This window comes from Oryzias melastigma, linkage group LG13 (genome assembly GCF_002922805.2).
Source record: "Oryzias melastigma strain HK-1 linkage group LG13, ASM292280v2, whole genome shotgun sequence".
Lineage (NCBI taxonomy): Eukaryota > Metazoa > Chordata > Actinopteri > Beloniformes > Adrianichthyidae > Oryzias > Oryzias melastigma.
In genome coordinates, this window is record NC_050524.1 from 9,461,291 (window position 1) to 9,478,261 (window position 16,971).

The following is a 16,971-nucleotide window of genomic DNA, read 5'->3' on the forward strand; positions in this document are numbered from 1 at the left end:
ACCAAAAACCCACTAATACAGCTCAAAAATTCTTAAATATTTTGGGGATTTTGCTTCATGCTCCCATCAATTAATCAAATTAATCTTAACTTACAAAATGCAATATTGATCCATCACTTTAATTGATAGGTAGTTAATTAATTCAAATCAAATTCATTTGATCCTTAATTTATTTTTTATTTTTTTGGAAAAACAGCTTATTATTTTCATGTATGAAGAAATAATTTACAGTTGATTAATGTAAGCTTCACTTAAGTTTAGTTTAAATACCTACTTGAGTTTTTTATTTGTCTACATTACTGATTAAAATAAAAAAAATAAAATCAAAACTTTTGAATTAATTTAATTCAAATAGACTCAGCCCAACCTAAGAAATCCATCAAATGTGGTGACTGTTTTCCAAAATGGTTTTCTTGTAATCTGGGAAACCAGATGACTGACCTGCACTTCTTCTCCGTGTTCACCAACAACTTCGACAAGCCGTGAGAGCAGGTCAGACACGGCATGGGCGGAGATGGGCAGGTGAAGGGCCCGGAACACCTGGAAGGAGCGGCCGGCATAGTGACGAGACGAACTACACAAAGCTGTTTGCAGGGCCACCTCACTAAGTTGTTGCTCCAGATGGAAATCTGAACCGAATAAAAGAAACAAAAAAAGAGTTGCAAGATTTTGTAAAGTGTTCAAAAAAGTTGCCTTACAAAGTAAGCTTACCTGATTTGGACTCTTTAAACACTGACAACACATGTCTGAGAAAGTTTGTCAGCTGTAACATACTTTTGGAAGTTTGGTTCTTTGGTGAAATGTCTTCATGGCACCAAAGTGGTCCATACGGTCTAAAAATACAATGAAGTCATTCAAATTTTAATCAATCAAATAAACATTTTAATTACACAGAACTTAAAAAAAATGGAATAAAATGCTACAACCAAGTGAAGGAATTGCATTGAAATATGATCCAGATGTGTAAAGTTATGAAAAAGTTACACAAATTTGAGTGTTTGTCTGCTTTGAATTGGTTGCACTAAACATGGATCACCACTAGGTGGCAACTTTTATCAAGAAATATGATGGTAGACATCAAGGTACCATTTCTAATTTATACGCAGCAGACATTTAAACTCTAAAATGTACATATCTGTTAATAAATAAGGAATTCAAAACAGCATTTTACCTTGTTGTTAAAAACTCAATGAGCTTGCTGGCCTTCTCATTTGTCTTCCCGGGGCCCATCATCTCCTCCATCTCCTGCATAATCTCTGGCAGATTATTGCTGCTGCCTCCCAGACTTAAACTGGATGATGTGGAGGAAGAGCTGAGGCCGGAGTCTGGCACGGGCGAGGCCTGGCACTCCCGCAGAAAGTCAAATCCTCCTGTCAACCACACAAGAAAAGTGTGTCATCACAAATTTGTTCCAGTGGTTTATTCCTGGGCGCTCATGTAAACTAGACTGTAGAAATCATTACATCAAAAAATGTAATTTTTTAACAAATGTATCAGTTTAGAAAAATATGTTTTTAATATAAAAAGGCAGCTTAAACGAAGGAAATGTTTTGTAACAACTAGACATTTTTATCAGCTGGAGGGTGGGGAGCAAAACAGTTTGTCCAAGCAGATGGCCTCAATTTGGGCAAGAGGATAAAAATAGCAGTATGGAATGCTTTAATCAAGACCTTTGATGTCCTCGGTGCTTAATACTGGCTTTGGCACAACGTCCAAATATTTCCCTTCACCAGATAAGAACCTTATCTATTGTCCTGCAGGAATGCCAGTCATCCCCTCTTGACGCATGTTGATCAAAGCCAACACAGAAAGTCATGTGCCAAATGCCAGGCTACTCTGTCAACTCTACTGACTTTGACTGAACATGTTATTAAAGTAAGAACATGTTTAGAGTGGGAAAAGACAAGAAGGGGAATGTTAAAGGCTAGCTTTTTTAAAAAAAAATGTTTACCTGAAGATGAAAACTCTGGTTGAAGGCTTGGTTTACAGGTGAGAGTCTTGGTGACGTTGATCTCACGCGTTTGTAGCAAAACCGATGCGATGGCTTGACAGTTACTGTTACAGGGCAAAGTGATGAGCAGGTGGAGGAGGAGACGCTTGCAGTGCTCAAACACTTCTGGACGATAGTGATCCATGCCTGAAACAAACAGGATCGGATCAGCAATTTTGCTTTAATAGCATTCAATTAAAAAAAACGATGAAAGTATGTACAATATTATGAGCCAATAGCAGCATAAATATATAATATCAGTAACATGTGAAACAGTTTTTTTTACTTTTCAAATTCATCATTAATTCCAATTGATGAGATATTTTAAGTAAGAGAAAACAAAGGTCTAAATATGAAATATTGGTAATGGTAAAGACAGTTTTTGGGTCTTGTGCTTCAGTTCAAAACTATCTTAGGTCTTTAAAGACCCACTCCGACGAAAATCACATTTTTGGTGTCTTTAACATGTTTTTTTGTCATTTTTCTGATGATGGGGGAGATATTTTAAGAAAATTGAGCATAAAAGGGCATTTCTGAGAATTTGTTTTAATGCAAACATGCCGCTTGTAAAAAAAAAGCATTTTTGTGATGTAATGGTCCTACCCAAAATCAAGAGGTGTATCATGGGTGATGAACTAAAAAACTAACCGTTTTTGATTTTTGATTTTAATTTGAAAAACGTATGAACTAATGATGCACGGATTAAACTCCTCCCACTCTGTGGTAGCCAGGTAATATAGAAAAGAACACACATTTTTTTATTTTGACTAAAAAAAGCATAAACATCATTAAAAGACCACAAAGAACACTTTAAAAGCTAATCGGTAGGTGAATTTAACATGTAAAGATGAAAATTATGCTATATCTTTTTCATTTTTTTGTCTATATTATCTTTTAGTCAGCTGCAATGAATCAAAACATGGAGTTTTTGGAACTTTCCTGGCTAAGGATGTAAGGAAAAATCAATTTGGCGATATATCGCGATATTTAATTTAATGATACTTGTATTGGTTTAAAATGCTGATATGGCAATATTTGATTAATTATTTATCAGCGTCCTTTAGCGTCTTACGTTGTTGGCAGCACAACACATTGAGCCTCTTTGAGCAGCTCTAAACTGGGACCAAAACAACAACAAGAAGATCTCATGAATACCAGCTTGTGTTAAATGTTCAGTCAGCCTTGCGGTTTTAGTTGTTATGAGACATGTACTACTTAGATTTCCCTTGGTTTATCTTTTTTTATATACTCTTACTAAAAAAGGGGAAAAATTGTTCTGGAACAGTCTTGGGATAGTTCTACATTGAAATACTTATCATATTGTGAGACACGTATCGGGATACGTATCACCAGACTCCTGAAAATACATATTTCTATTGCTGGCTCTAAAGGGACTTTACCTAGAAATAGAGCGTGCAGAAGTAAAGGCAGATGAATGGTCCAGTCCTCTCTCACACTGTGATCCACAACCATTTCTGTCATGAAGATGACTGCAATATTACATCTGTAAAACAAAAGATATAGTCTTTAATAAATAAAACATTATATAAAACAGTTAATAATCTAAATATTTTCTTAAAACAGAAAAAACAACATTTAATTGAATTAAAAAAATTCTTCTTTAATTGAAACAATTCATGATAAAGCTCTTTTTGTATGATGGTGTCGAACCTGTGCAAAGGACCTCTAGGAGTGATGGTCTCAGGTAAAAAGTCCACCAGAGGAGCCCAGCATCCTCCATTGAGAGGCATAGGCAGAGGATGGGGCTGGTTGCTCTCAAAAACAGCCATCAGCCAATCAGCATAAGGGGGCAGAAGTTCGCCTGGACAAAAGGTTTGAATAATCGTCAGAACTCTTTAGTACCACAAGCTGCATATAAACACAGATAGTAGGTTAGTTTTAATCAGTAAATTACAATCTAACAGGTTATTCACTCTAAAAGAAACTCAAGATTTCTTGTAGTTGTTGATGTTCTTTCTCGCAGAAGAACTAGTTAACCTTAAGAAAGCTGTTTCTGGGTGAGTAATTGGAGTGCAGGAACCCTGGGCTCCACTACCTCTGTTTCAGTGCCAATTCTCACAGACCCTGAAAAGCCTTGGGCCACTTTGCACACTGTTCATGCATTATCAGTGGCATCAAGCCAGCTTTTGTTTTCACACTTCCCAAACCAAAAAAAAAAACCAAAAACTCCTTATTAGATAACTTGTTTACCACAAAGAAACGCTTACTCTTTTCTTCATCATAGGATCCTCCAGAACTGTTGCTGTAACGTGATTCCAGACGGTTGTGTGCTCGCATTATGTGACTAAGCCTAAGATTAGAGAACATATACAAACACATCAGTGTGACTGTTAGCAGCCCTAAATGAGTAAAGATGAAAGTGAAAAATTGTTGTTTATAATACCTTTCATCATTTTCTTTTGCAGTCTTGGTGTCATCTAGGTCAGGAAAGCTGTCCTGGGCTGCTACAATAGTGTTGCTGCTTGAAGTGGTGCCTAAAAAACCCCACATGTTAAGTATGTACACAAAATACTAAGAAGCAAACATTAAAACACACAATCTTTCCAATTAATTCCGCAAAGCAACATTACTGAACCTTTTCTTTTGGTATTTTTAATGTGTTCTACCGTCATTTTTTTATGATTTAGAACATACATTAAGAAAATTAGGCTTCACATTTTTTTTCTTAGTATTTGCTTTTCCAAATTGTTGAGAATCAGGAACAGCTGAAAAAACGCCTTTTGAAAAAAGCTCAATTTTGTTGCCTCTATTTATAGACAACTAGATCCAAGGGTGTCTTTGCTTCCACGTCTGAACTGGCATTTGGCTCAAAATTGTTCTTCTGAATAGCTCTAATTTTGTTTGTCATTTTTGTTGCACCATTAATGTAAGGTTGGGGGCTTGTGGGGCTGTAAGCTAGCAGGGGAGCCTGTAAACGGGCTGCAGTTACATGTGCAAATTGTTTTTTAATCGGATCAAAGATTGAATTAAAATGTGCACATAGGCCCTGAAAAACCTTGTTGATATTATAACAAACATTTATATATGCCACACTTTCGATCAGAATAAATCATTTTGACACGCACAGAACTATCTGAAACACTGGAAAGGGTCATAGAAGAAGTGAGTTACGTTTTAAACAAACAAAGCTATAAGATTAAGCGAGATGATCTTCTATGTGTGCTTTTATTATTATTTTAAGTGACTCACAAAAGTAATTTTCTAAATATGGGCGGCCAGTGCTTTGTTATTGGACCCAAAAGAAGAGTTAGGCTTTGGTTAATACGAGCTAACGACATTTAGCTTAAAATCCGTGCGGTAAATGCAGCCATATGTATCTTGGCTGGACATAAATATGTGGAAATAACATCAGCCCTTGTTTTTCTGGGAACAATTTCTCAGGACTGCACGAAGTGGGATGTCCGTATTCAAGCTTCAACCAAAGAGACGGTTCGCTCGCGTGGAGCAGCCGGCTTGTCCTGTTGGTGCTCCAAAGCCTCCTCTGGAGGGCCACACCGTAAAATCAACCGCAGTAACGACACAACCGGAATAAATTGTTTACATGCACCACAATCGGATCAACAATTGGCATAACCCACGTATCTCGACTGAAATGAAATTTTGCTCCAAATGAGTCTGATCGGGTCGGAGTTTACTTAACGCATTTTTATTCTGATCAGGCGTTCATTCTGATTACTTAGATCCATGTAAATACAGAATGCTCAGTTAGGACTGAAGGGAAGGGGGGCGGGTTTGTTCTATGCCATAGCTCAAAGGTCAATTTCTAGTGAACTCCTACGACTCTGCAGAAACTATGTCCTAGAAAATGACAGTTTTTTTTTAATTTTGGTTGAAAACTTCATAATCATAATGAAAAACAACTGGGAACACTTTGAAAGCAGCTTAAAAGATGATCGGAGAGGGATATTAAGCAACTCCAACAAACAGCAAATCAGAGACTAAATAAAGGTCTAAGTAACTCAAATGTTACTGAACGTTATTATAAAACGTTTAGCTGCAAATTCAAAATATTGCTCAAAACGTTTTGAAGATTTAACTGTGCCAAAACTACATCGTTAAAACATTCAAACTCTTTAGTAGCAACAAAAAATAAAAGTACCTGAAGCTACAGACGTCTTGCTTGTGGCAGTGAAGCAATAGAAAGGCGGGCTGTCGCTGTGTTGCACCACTGGGTTGACCGGATCTGTTTGCTGTAACTCAAAGACTAATTCCTCCATGGTTCGTGTGGTGTTATTTCTACAGAGATAGGTCACCACCTTCTTGATCTGAACAGATGTACCACAAATATTAGAAAGAGTCGGTCAAAAATAATTTAAAAAATTGTATTTTTATTGATTTTGTTGGCTTACGTATGGAAGAAGACTGGTGTGGCTGCTGACGCCACATAAGCTGATGAGGAACTGCAGGATGGTTCTCAGATTGTTGCTCCACCTCTCACTGCTGACTAAAGCGTTCCAGGTGTTTTCCATCTCTGCTCCTGGTAAGTCATCTCCATACTAGTCAGGTGGATTAAAATAAACCATGTTAGTCACAATGATTCCCCCCTTCACTTAGAGGCTTCCACAGCAGAGAGAATTACCTTTGCGGTCATGAACATGAGGTTGTTAAGAACCAAAGACGTGGCCTGTAAGGATCCCCAGCCGGAGCCTTTAAGCTGGTGTGATGAACCTGTGTTCAGCGGGTTTGCAGAGTCATAGCTTGGGGGTGAAGGAGCGAGGGAAGGAAGCAGCAAACCACTGTCCACCAGCTCGATGTTACCGAGCCACGGCAGGAGATAGGTGAGCATGATCTGCCTCCCTTTGGGGTGAGTGGTGGGGAATCGTTGGCTAATCTCTGAAACAAGAACAATAATTAGAAAACATTTGCAGCAGCACAACTGAACACATACATTTTCCATTAATTCTCTGATAGCATTTGCTTTCTTTGGATGATTTAAGGTCTCATAAAAGCAGAAAAGGTAATAGAAGAAGAATAAAGTGAGAGCAGAAACCTAAAAAATATTCCAGCAGAATCACACTTTGAATGTGCTGGAGTTCCATTTAACCTAAAAGTACCTGAAAACAAGGGAAGTGTGAGTTCCGGGTACTGCCGGGCGAGCTGGCTGGAGAGCTGGGGCAGGGAGACGCTGTACAGAGGAGGCAGTGGACCGTGCGTGCCATACAGGATGCTGCCAGGTTTCTGTTCGGCAACCTTCTTAGAGTACAGGAACAGCTTGGACTCAAGAATCTGTTCAAAGAAGGAGGAGTATCTCAGTTCATCTGGCAATCTGTACAGTTTTACAGAAGCGTCACAAAAAAATTAACATTTTGTGAAAAATTTCATCATTTGTTTTCAGTGAATTTAAAGAGTGAAACTTGATTTTTATGTAAAATTAAAGAAAGCTGTTGAGCTCATAACACCTGTTAAAGTCCCACTCTGATCATCTTCTTGATGTATTTTCAAAGCATTCCCAGTAGTATTGAATTATATTTTTGCTGTTTTTAGTCAAAATCTATGATAGAGTATTAGGACCAAAAAAAAGAAAAAAAATTAATAAATAATATTATAAGATTTAAAGTTTTGAATTTACGACTTTTAATTTAGCTTTTTTTCACGTAAACTTATGAGATTTAAAGTCACCAAAAGGTTCAGAATTCCTTTGCTTTTGAAACCTATCCAGAAATAAAGCTCCAAAATGCTCCACGTCTTTCATCTTTGAGCACGGCTAAGATTAACAGTCAACGTTGGTGTTTTTTTCTCATTATTTCATTACTTTTTTCTTGTAGATTTACGACTTTTGTTCTCATAAATGTATTATTTTTTTCCTAAATTTACATTTTTTAAAGACATACATTTACAACTTTCTAAAGTAATATATTTACTACTTTACTTAAATTTATGAGAAAAAAGTCATAAATTTAGTCTTTAAAGTCATTAATGCATGACTTTATTCTTGTAATTTAATAGTTAGGACTTTTTTCCTTTTAAAGGTTGAACTTTAAAGTAATAATTTTAGAAAAAAAAAGTAAAATAGCTCTAATACTTAGTCGTAAAAATAAAAAAAAAGCTTGTTTTTGAGGACAGTTTCTGCAGAGCTGCAGGAGTTCATCAGAAACTCACCTCTGTCTAAACCTGAGGCAGTACTGTTAGTGCGGAGTAATCCATTTCCCATCATCCATCTGTTTACACTCTCTACCGCTAGCTTACAACAATCAAAACCTCAACCTAACATTATCCGAGCAACAAAAATGTCGAGCGATATCGGAGCTATCCAGCTGAACAGTTCAGAACCAGATGCCAGCACGAATGAGGAAAACAAAGATGTACATGGATCAATTTGTCTGCAAGTTGATGCATTAGAATGGAGTGGAACAGGAATGTTGTTGCCTGCAATTCTAGCTTCTACAACCTTAGCTTTTTACAACTCAATTTATTTTCCTGCTCCTGATTCACAACGATTTGCATTAAGAAATATTCAAAAATGCAATTCTAAGCTTAATTCTCTTCACATATGTCCTCCATCATGAAAGAAATGCATTTCATCAAAATCCTCAACTAAACAAGCTGGTTTCTCACAGAGTGCTAGATTTTCTACTAAAAAAGAAGAGTAATAGGAAAAAAATGCACCAGAAAAAGTATACCAACAACTTTGAAATACATCGCATGAAGACATGAAGTGAGGCTCTGGAGTCAGTGCATCAGAAAATACCACACACAGACAAATACTAAACATGAGCTACATATTTCACATTCCTCGCACCAAGCAACTCCTGAACCAGAGACAACGCCCAGCGCTAAGTAGAACAAGAACTGGACAATTGCTCATTTCAAAATCCTCTTTTTCAGGTTAAAGTCAGTTTTCTGTTTCCCATAGAATATAAGGTTCTGCTGTGACCTTTACTATTGTAAGTGACGACTTTGGTGTTTTTTTCTAAAGTCAATAGATAACCATCTTGCAGGAAATTCTACAGACCGTCTTGCTGTTTCATGGATTTGCTAATTTTATTTGACAGCAGGACTTGGCACCAAAAGAACTAAAAACTGATTCAATCACTAAGGTGTCCCTGTATTTGAACTTGATAGAAAATGTAAGGAGAGGATAGGAGATTTAGCAACCATAACAACCTCAATTACAAAATATAAAGGCCAAAATTAAAAGCATTGAACATCGAAGTCTATGTGATATGATTTTATATAAAATACATATTTTACTCTTTAAATTAACAAAAAATGTCATGATATTTAATTTTTTAGGTTGTCAGAATGGATCATTTATCAGGCTTGAGAAAAAATATTGAGCTATGTGGTTATTTTCTACAACAACAACTGAGCTTTTTAGTGACTTTAGACAAAAATCACCACATATGAAAGAGAGATTTTAATTAAAATATCAATTGAAGGATGCTTACTGTAATAAAAATTGCCCCCAGATGATTAGACTCCACAATTTTTTTCCATAAAACTCAGTTTCTTACCTGCATCAGCTGCATTGAAATTTCATAAATTTCTCTGTTGGTGTCTGATGCCTTGAAGAGGACCAAATTCAGCAGCGTTACTATGTCACATGGATAGTTTTTACTGGTAAAATAGAAAAAAAAGAAAAAATAGAGAAGTGAAGATGCACATTTTATACAAATTCACATAATACTGAGCAATTTAACTGGTTTAAAATCATTTTGACACTAAAGCGTATAAAATGGTGGGTTTCTCTATTGCAGATAGAATTACAAATTGTGAGATTTTGCACCTGCTGCTGCAAACTGTAGCAATGGCTTTGAAGCAGCCCGATGTAAGCTGGAAGGAGCCGGTGTAGCAGCGATCCACGGCCCAGTTGAAGAGGTTGACCTGGTCGGGGTTAAGCTTCAGGAGCAAGATAACAACTTCACAGCCCAGCTGATGGACCTGATCCAGAAGGAAACAGACTCCATTGGAATTCATGCCTTTCACTGTTACGTTTATTTTAAAGGGCCTATAACATGCAAAATCAACTTTTTGAGCTTTTAAGTGTTTTATACCTCTTCACTATAAAAAATCCCAAAGGGGTATTTTGATCCGTTCAAGTATCTCTGAGTATTACTCAAAAAACCTGTGCCCTGAGCACCAGCCCCTTCCAACCCACAAAAACGAGCAAGTTCTCGTGAGCAGACGTCACAAATTGAGAACAGTACCATTTTTAGCACCGCCCCCCAAGCTAGCGAAAACATCCAATTTCTCTGCCCAACTAGCTAACTTTACTGCTCAGCTAGCGGTGATCGGCTTCTAACTTCACCGCTTGGCTAAGCTGTAATCAGCTGCTAACTTTTCCATTCAGCTAGCGGTGATTGGCTATTAATTTTGCCACTCAGCTAGCAGTTATTGGCTCCTAACTTCGCCACTCAGCTAGCTGTAATCAGCTGCTAACTTTGCCGATCAGCTAGCGGTGATTAGCTGTTAACATCACCAATCAACTAAGCAGTAATGTGCCGCTAGCTAAGCAGTACTCGGCCGCTAGCTTTGCCGCTTTGTCAGCTCAACCGCAAGACCTGGCCATCACTACAACCAGTTCAGCAATGGGGTTACTCAAGGCAGATATGCAGTATGCACAGGCATCTTTACAAAAATTTGGAGGTTTGTTTTTGTTTGTTGTTGAGGCGGGCTCTAGGATAACGTGAAATCTATGAAATGTGCGACACCTACAGGCAGCAAAAAACGGTGCCTCAGAGATTAGACATCTAACTCCCAGGTAGGAAAAACTCACAAAAATAACTCATATTTCACAAATAATTTGTTCATTATTTGCCAAAGGCAGTACATGATCATATATACAGATATAGTTTACTCTGAAAGACTTAAGAATAGCATGGTATAGGCCCTTTAAAATATTTAAGGATTTTAAATTTCTGCTAAAAAAAATATTTCTGTATGTCACTTGACAAATTCTTTCAAGGAAGAATGTGGAAAATAAACATGGTGCGCCCCACGCAGAAACAATGTTTTAATAACTCCTGATAGAACAAGTCATCCTCCTGAAGGATTAAGCTGGTGCTTTTTCTAAAGGAAGTTTCAGGAGGATTTCAGGTGGGCCAGCTCTTTGTTTAAGTGCCCCAATGTGGTAATGTGTTGGCTACAAACCCGCTGATCTTGGCAGGCTAGTATATTATCCAGCCACTTATAGAGGTATCCATCTGGAGAGAGGCCAACGTTATCAAAGACCGGTCCACAGCAGAGCACAGCAGACATGGCCTGGAAAAACAAACATCAGCTAACTTAGCTCACGCTGAAATAGCTTAAATAGGCTTGACGAACACGTTCGGCATTTCCCACAGATGTAGTTTTTGCAAGACGGAACGCTTACTTTTAGTGCACAATACTGATATCTGGTGATCTGATGGTTCCTGTCGCTGTAGCGGTCCAGAGGGGTAAACATTACGCTGAAAGGGCCAGCCCACTGGCTGAAAAGGATGAAGAGGTGATGCCGAAGACTCTGCTGTGGAAACAAGAAGCACCGATGGCTCACTAGAGAGGGGAGGAAAACATAAAGGTGTAAGTTTGAGGATTAAGAAGTTGTTCAACTTATTTAATATCAGAGATTCCTGCTTGAAATGTGAGTTTATGTTAATGAAATTATCTTCCTTGATAGATTATTAGTCCTTCAGTGGAGACTTGTCTGGCCTAACAAACTCTTTCCTTATTTATAGATCCACTTACAATAGGAAGGGTCAAGAGGAATCTCAGAGCCAAAAAAGTGCTGAATTTTTTATGCCCGAGCAGCCGAGCATCACAAGTGAGGTCTTTTTATGATGGATGAGTCAAAGGAAGGAGTACCTGGTACACACTGGATGAAGTTGGCCACCATGGCACTGAAGTGAGCTCGAATGTCTTTGAGGATCTCTGCATCTTTGTCATTCTCGGCTTCCAGCAGCGTTCGGGTTAGATCCACATATTCCAGGAACAGAGCACCGAGGGCGAAGGTGTCTCGCTCCAGAGCCCCGTTAGTGCTGAAGGGTCACAAGATTAGAATGAAGAAACTCAGTTTAGAACCATAAATAATTCCTTTTTGTTTTTCTTTTAGAATAGAATAAAACTTTGTTGATCCCACATAATAAAAAAATGACCTTTTACCATAGCACTATTACAGTAATAACATCAGATAGACAATAAATTACATTAAAAAGCTTAGAAAATTATTAAAAACAAATACTGCCAAGTGTTTATGAGGTGTTCTAGAGTCTAATAGCTGACAGGAAGAAAAATCTGCAGAATTGCTCTTTTCTGCCGCAAGGTGTTCAAGTCTCTGACTGAAGGAGCTCCTCAGTGAACCCAGAGAATGATGATGATGAAGAGGATTATCCATGATAAATTCCAGTTTCCATAACATCCTACTTTGACCCACCACAGACACAGACTCTAGAGCAGGGGTCACCAACGTGGTGCGCGCAGGTCTCTTCTAAAAATAGCACAACACACTTGTGAGCTGCGTCTAAAATTACATTTTATTCTGTTGCCATCTTTTTAAAATTACACTTGCATTTACATAGATTTAAAATTCAAAATGTCTTAAAAATGTATTCGTGATATATGAACTTTAGATAAGTTTAAGTGACCTTGGACCTACTCCACTTCAAAGTTCATTAATTTTGTTAAAAATGCTGCAGATTTGGTTAGCAGCTCAAAATGTGACAAGATTTGTTTAAAAATATGTACGTTGATTTTTCTTTAACATTACAAAATTGATAAACATAGTGAAAATGGGACATTTTTCTCATGAAATGTAAGTGATCATCTTAAAATGTAAAAAAATTCTGAGATTAATAAAGTTTTAAATATTGATATTTGTTTCCTAGCTTGTTGATAATTATGTTGAGAAATCAGTGTCTTCACATAGAGGAGAATCATTATTCATTATTAATAATATGCTGAAATTTGTTATTTCAAAATGGTAGCCCTTCGTATGACTCAGTACCCATGAAGAAGCTCTTATCTTCAAAAAGGTCGGTGACCCCTGCTCTAGAGCCTCGTTTCCACTCAGTGGTTCTGTCCTGTCTGGTACGATAAGGAGGAGTACGGTACAGTCCAGTTAATTCTGGAGAGCGTTTTCGCTCAATTAAGCCTCGCTTCCACTGAGCGGTTTTTTTTCATGGCGTATGTGAGGTGTAGACCGCTAGCTTGCCGCTATCTCACCCTGTATCACACCGACAGGATGGCAAGGAACAGTTCCACCACAGACCAGGCCTTGCTGTTGTTTGCAGGCATTTTCAATATAGATTTGTGACCAAAAAGCCTCGTTTCCACTGAGGGGTCTGGTATGATCCAGTTTGTTCCAAATTTTGAGCGTTTCCATTATAAAATGGACCCATTAAATGAGAACCGAACCGTTCCTCTTGTGAGCCCCATCCATTGTAGGTCCATAGAAAAATGGAATGGAACGGTTGGGTAGCCACCTCTTGATTGGCAGAAAGTGATGACGACATTAGAAAGCGCTGTTCCACTTTTCAATGGACCTACAACCGATGGGGGTCCCCAAGAGGGAAACACTCAAAATGCCGTACCAGACTGGACCGGACCGCTATGTGGGAACGAGGCTTAAGGGACATCCAAGAACAGAGCTGGATCTCTGCACTGGTTTGTTGTTCCTCTTCTTGTTCCTGTCAGTGGATCTCTAAAGTTCACTCCGTAAAAAGGGCAGATGCAACAACACAATCATGAAAAAAACTCTTTAGAAGTCCTACAAACTCAGAAGGACCCCAGTCTCTTCAACCTCTCCTGCAATCTCCAGCAGCAGGAGAAATCAGCTGATTGTACAAATGATGCATCCGCATGGTGGAAAATAGTCCAAAAAAGGAGCAGCAGACATGTCACTGCACTTTAAATTGCATTAAAAATGCTAAAAAAAGCATTATTCTGTTATGTATTGGTTAAGATATGCAAATGAATTTGATGCTAACCTGTCACTAACAACACCCGCATCAGCCAGAAGCTCAAAGATGCGCAGCAGCTGCAGCCTCAGCAGGTCTCGCCGCTCACGTCTCTTTTTGTTCTGAAAATAGATGACATTTTAAAGTTGCCTGTAAAAAAACTCTGCTTATTATCGTGTAAAATTATATCTTCCACACTTTCACTATAAAAGTTGTGATGGCAAACAAACCTCGGGTCTTCTTTCTAATGCCTCCTTCATGATGGGATGTAACTCCTCCACAAGCTCTCTGTGAGTACACCATGAAAATGTTAACAGGCTGCACTTAGGGTATTTGAATTTTTTCAACTGAAAAGGGATTTGAGTCCTAAAATCTCATTCTAGGAAACAATTGACCATAAATGATAAAAAAAAGACACCAAATAGGTCTAATCCCACTTCAATTCCACTTTAAATCTGCAGAAATGTAGGTTAATGTGGACTTTAATTATGGAGAATTTTGAGGATTTAAGCTCAGTTTCATTGTTTCTCCTATTAAAAGGGGAAAAAACAAGCAGATTAAATTGAGGGTATAATGTAGGTCTCCATTGTTTCAATTCTAATTTAATAAAACACTTTTTATAAAAAATAAAATGTAAGTTTACAAGAAAAACCAAAAAGTGTTAAAAAACAAGATTTTAACGTGTCTTTTTGATATACCTGAATATGAGTGAATTCGTTCGACCGAATCCCAGAACTAATGCTTCTGTCAACTCGATGCTCTCCGCCCTCATCAGTGGAACCAACTGCTTCAGAAGCCAAGCCACAGATGGGCTTCCGATAACCTGAAACATCAAACACCGACGCTTCAGCCGCACAAACAAAATCCCGCTTCAACGCCGCCAATCACTCACAAGCGCATGAAGATGAGTGTCCACACTATTCACAATATATCAGCTTCCCTGTCAGTTCATGCACAGAATAACTGATGTGAAATGTGATACTTTGACTTTGAATGTCAACAAGCTCAGCATGAACACCTGACCCGGAGAACACAAACCACAAAGTGATTGAGAAAAAGCCCATGCAACAGGAGACGGCTACCTTGGTATCGGAGCTGACACCGCTGTCAGGTGTAGAGGCTATGATCTCAGGTGTCGAGGCTCTCAGGTGGCCGTGGCTCATAATACTAGGCTTGGCCACCCCAAAGCAAAGGATCAGGTAGTTTCTCCACAGCGTTACATAGTTATCAGCGCTGCCAGAAGTGCTGGTCTTCTTTGCATACACCGGATTGCTGATGAAAAGAAAAATGCTTTAATGTGTTAACAGTTATCCAGTAATGTTATTCAAGTGTGAAGACGCTTACTTGGGGTCCACCAGAGGCATGAGCATCTGCAGCCGGGTGAAGACGTAAGGCCAGGCGTAGCTGAGGGCAGTGGGGCAGTGCTTGGGCAGGTTGTCCTGTCGGATGAGGCTGTAGACACACAGCACCCAAGGGTCCTTGACAGACTGGGCAAAGATCCAAACGTGAGAGGGGCTCCTGATGTCATAATGACTGTTGACGAGTAATGCGTTCCACTCCACGAGCCACTGAAGGTCCACGGGGTGAGCGGCCGGCAGCACGGCCTAAAACACAGCAGGGACACAGCAAGGGAAAGGTCAGAGGTCATGACTCAGTCAGAAATCAAGGAAAACGTCATCATCTTTCATTCAATCTACATCAATTGCCATCATTGTTATGTTTCTCTTATCATTTTTTATTTTACCAGTTCTAGATAATGACAATAATAAGCATAAAAATGATGATAATAAATACATAAATAGCTGATATAATATTAGATATTTAGCGTTACCATGTTTTATTCTGGTAATTTGTTATTTTTCACTTAAATAATAATACAAAAAAAAAGTTATTAATAGATACGTTTGGATTATACCAAAACTTCAACTTTAAAACAATATTATTTTCATTTAATCCAACTCTAAAGTTAACTGAAATTGTAGGACAAAATTTGTGTAACAAAGGTCTTGGTAGTATACATTTTCTATTTATTTTAGCTTATTTTCTATTTACGTGTTTATTACGTATTATTTTTACTTATTATTTTTTATTACTTAGGATTTATTAATTTATTTCAGTCAACCTGTTTTTTTTTTGACCGGCTTTAAATAAATGTAATGTTTTGTTAAACATAGTGGGAAACCATTGTTTTTTATGGTAAACTTTTATAATCTTCTTCTTTTTCTTTCGGTTTTTCCCTTAAGGAATTGCCACAGCTATCAGCTTTCCTCATCTAACCTTGCCTGTCTTCCGAATCCTCTTCCATTCCAACCATATTTTTTTCTTTAGTAAAATCGTTCCCAGTAGTCTCAATTGTGCAGCTTCTGTTTGCGCGCTTATTTATAGCCTCAAGCTAGCATTAGCGGCGCAAAAATAACGACAAGCAATATTGGATCAATCTAGCCATACAGGTTACAGCCAGAGGCCAGCACATGAGTGTTGAAGGCTCATCATTTCTCACACATCTAAGAGTGAACAGGCCAGGCTGAGCGTCTGAGCTTTTTCTAGCATCCAGTTTTCTGATCCGTCACAATTTGAAATGCAGTTTTAATCATAAATGCTTTTGTGTAGGGCCTCTACTATGAAAAAAATGTTACAAGAATATGTTAAAAACACAAAAAAATATGATTTTTATTGTAGTGGCTCTTTAAACATGTCTTACCGTGTCAGAGACCGTAGCATGAACAAAACTCTCCAGGATCACAGGACTGAGCTGATCCATAATCTCTATCATTGGTTTGTCATCCTCCTGCAGTCAGAAAAAAGACACATCTCAATCTTGAAATCAAATATTCATCCCTGTCAGCATATTCTTTTGACGCCTTCTGAATTTTTACCTCGGACTGTCCAATCGTCAGAAACAGGCTTCGGATCTCTTTGAGAATTGCGATCGACAGGCGGCGAGTGCTCACTTGACATGAGCAGAGCAGGACGAGCGCCAGTCCCTCCACGGCGTGGAGAACGGTGGAGTGAGGACCCCGCTCAGCAGGCACCTTGAGATTGGACTGCATCAGCTATGACACGCATGTTAAAACAAAACTCAAATAT

At 38.3% G+C, this 16,971-nt stretch overlaps 1 protein-coding gene across 9 annotated transcripts in view; it reads right to left on the bottom strand.

Moving 5' to 3' along the window:
• The window catches only part of frya (furry homolog a (Drosophila)), a 59,055-nt gene that overhangs the window by 17,270 nt on the left and 24,814 nt on the right, over positions 1 to 16,971 (bottom strand). For 6 of the 9 annotated variants that reach the window (XR_002919805.2, XM_024277336.2, XM_024277330.2 and 3 more), the window contains exons 21-41: positions 15,229 to 15,488; positions 14,967 to 15,156; positions 14,583 to 14,707; positions 14,115 to 14,172; positions 13,915 to 14,006; positions 11,795 to 11,967; positions 11,325 to 11,485; positions 11,102 to 11,212; positions 9,738 to 9,892; positions 9,466 to 9,568; positions 7,066 to 7,237; positions 6,591 to 6,844; positions 6,361 to 6,507; positions 6,111 to 6,276; positions 4,219 to 4,485; positions 3,662 to 3,812; positions 3,391 to 3,494; positions 1,952 to 2,137; positions 1,172 to 1,370; positions 712 to 833; positions 442 to 629 (exon numbers count right to left, since the gene is read on the bottom strand). Coding sequence is in view for 8 of the 9 variants with exons in the window: in XM_024277336.2 (XP_024133104.1) it covers positions 442 to 629; positions 712 to 833; positions 1,172 to 1,370; positions 1,952 to 2,137; positions 3,391 to 3,494; positions 3,662 to 3,812; positions 4,219 to 4,485; positions 6,111 to 6,276; positions 6,361 to 6,507; positions 6,591 to 6,844; positions 7,066 to 7,237; positions 9,466 to 9,568; positions 9,738 to 9,892; positions 11,102 to 11,212; positions 11,325 to 11,485; positions 11,795 to 11,967; positions 13,915 to 14,006; positions 14,115 to 14,172; positions 14,583 to 14,707; positions 14,967 to 15,156; positions 15,229 to 15,488 (3,384 nt within the window). In the remaining variant the exon portion in view is untranslated. The remainder of the gene's footprint in view (positions 1 to 441; positions 630 to 711; positions 834 to 1,171; positions 1,371 to 1,951; positions 2,138 to 3,390; positions 3,495 to 3,661; positions 3,813 to 4,218; positions 4,486 to 6,110; positions 6,277 to 6,360; positions 6,508 to 6,590; positions 6,845 to 7,065; positions 7,238 to 9,465; positions 9,569 to 9,737; positions 9,893 to 11,101; positions 11,213 to 11,324; positions 11,486 to 11,794; positions 11,968 to 13,914; positions 14,007 to 14,114; positions 14,173 to 14,582; positions 14,708 to 14,966; positions 15,157 to 15,228; positions 15,489 to 16,971) is intronic. The other 3 variants (XM_024277332.2, XM_024277339.2, XM_024277335.2) reach the window with 1 other exon arrangement.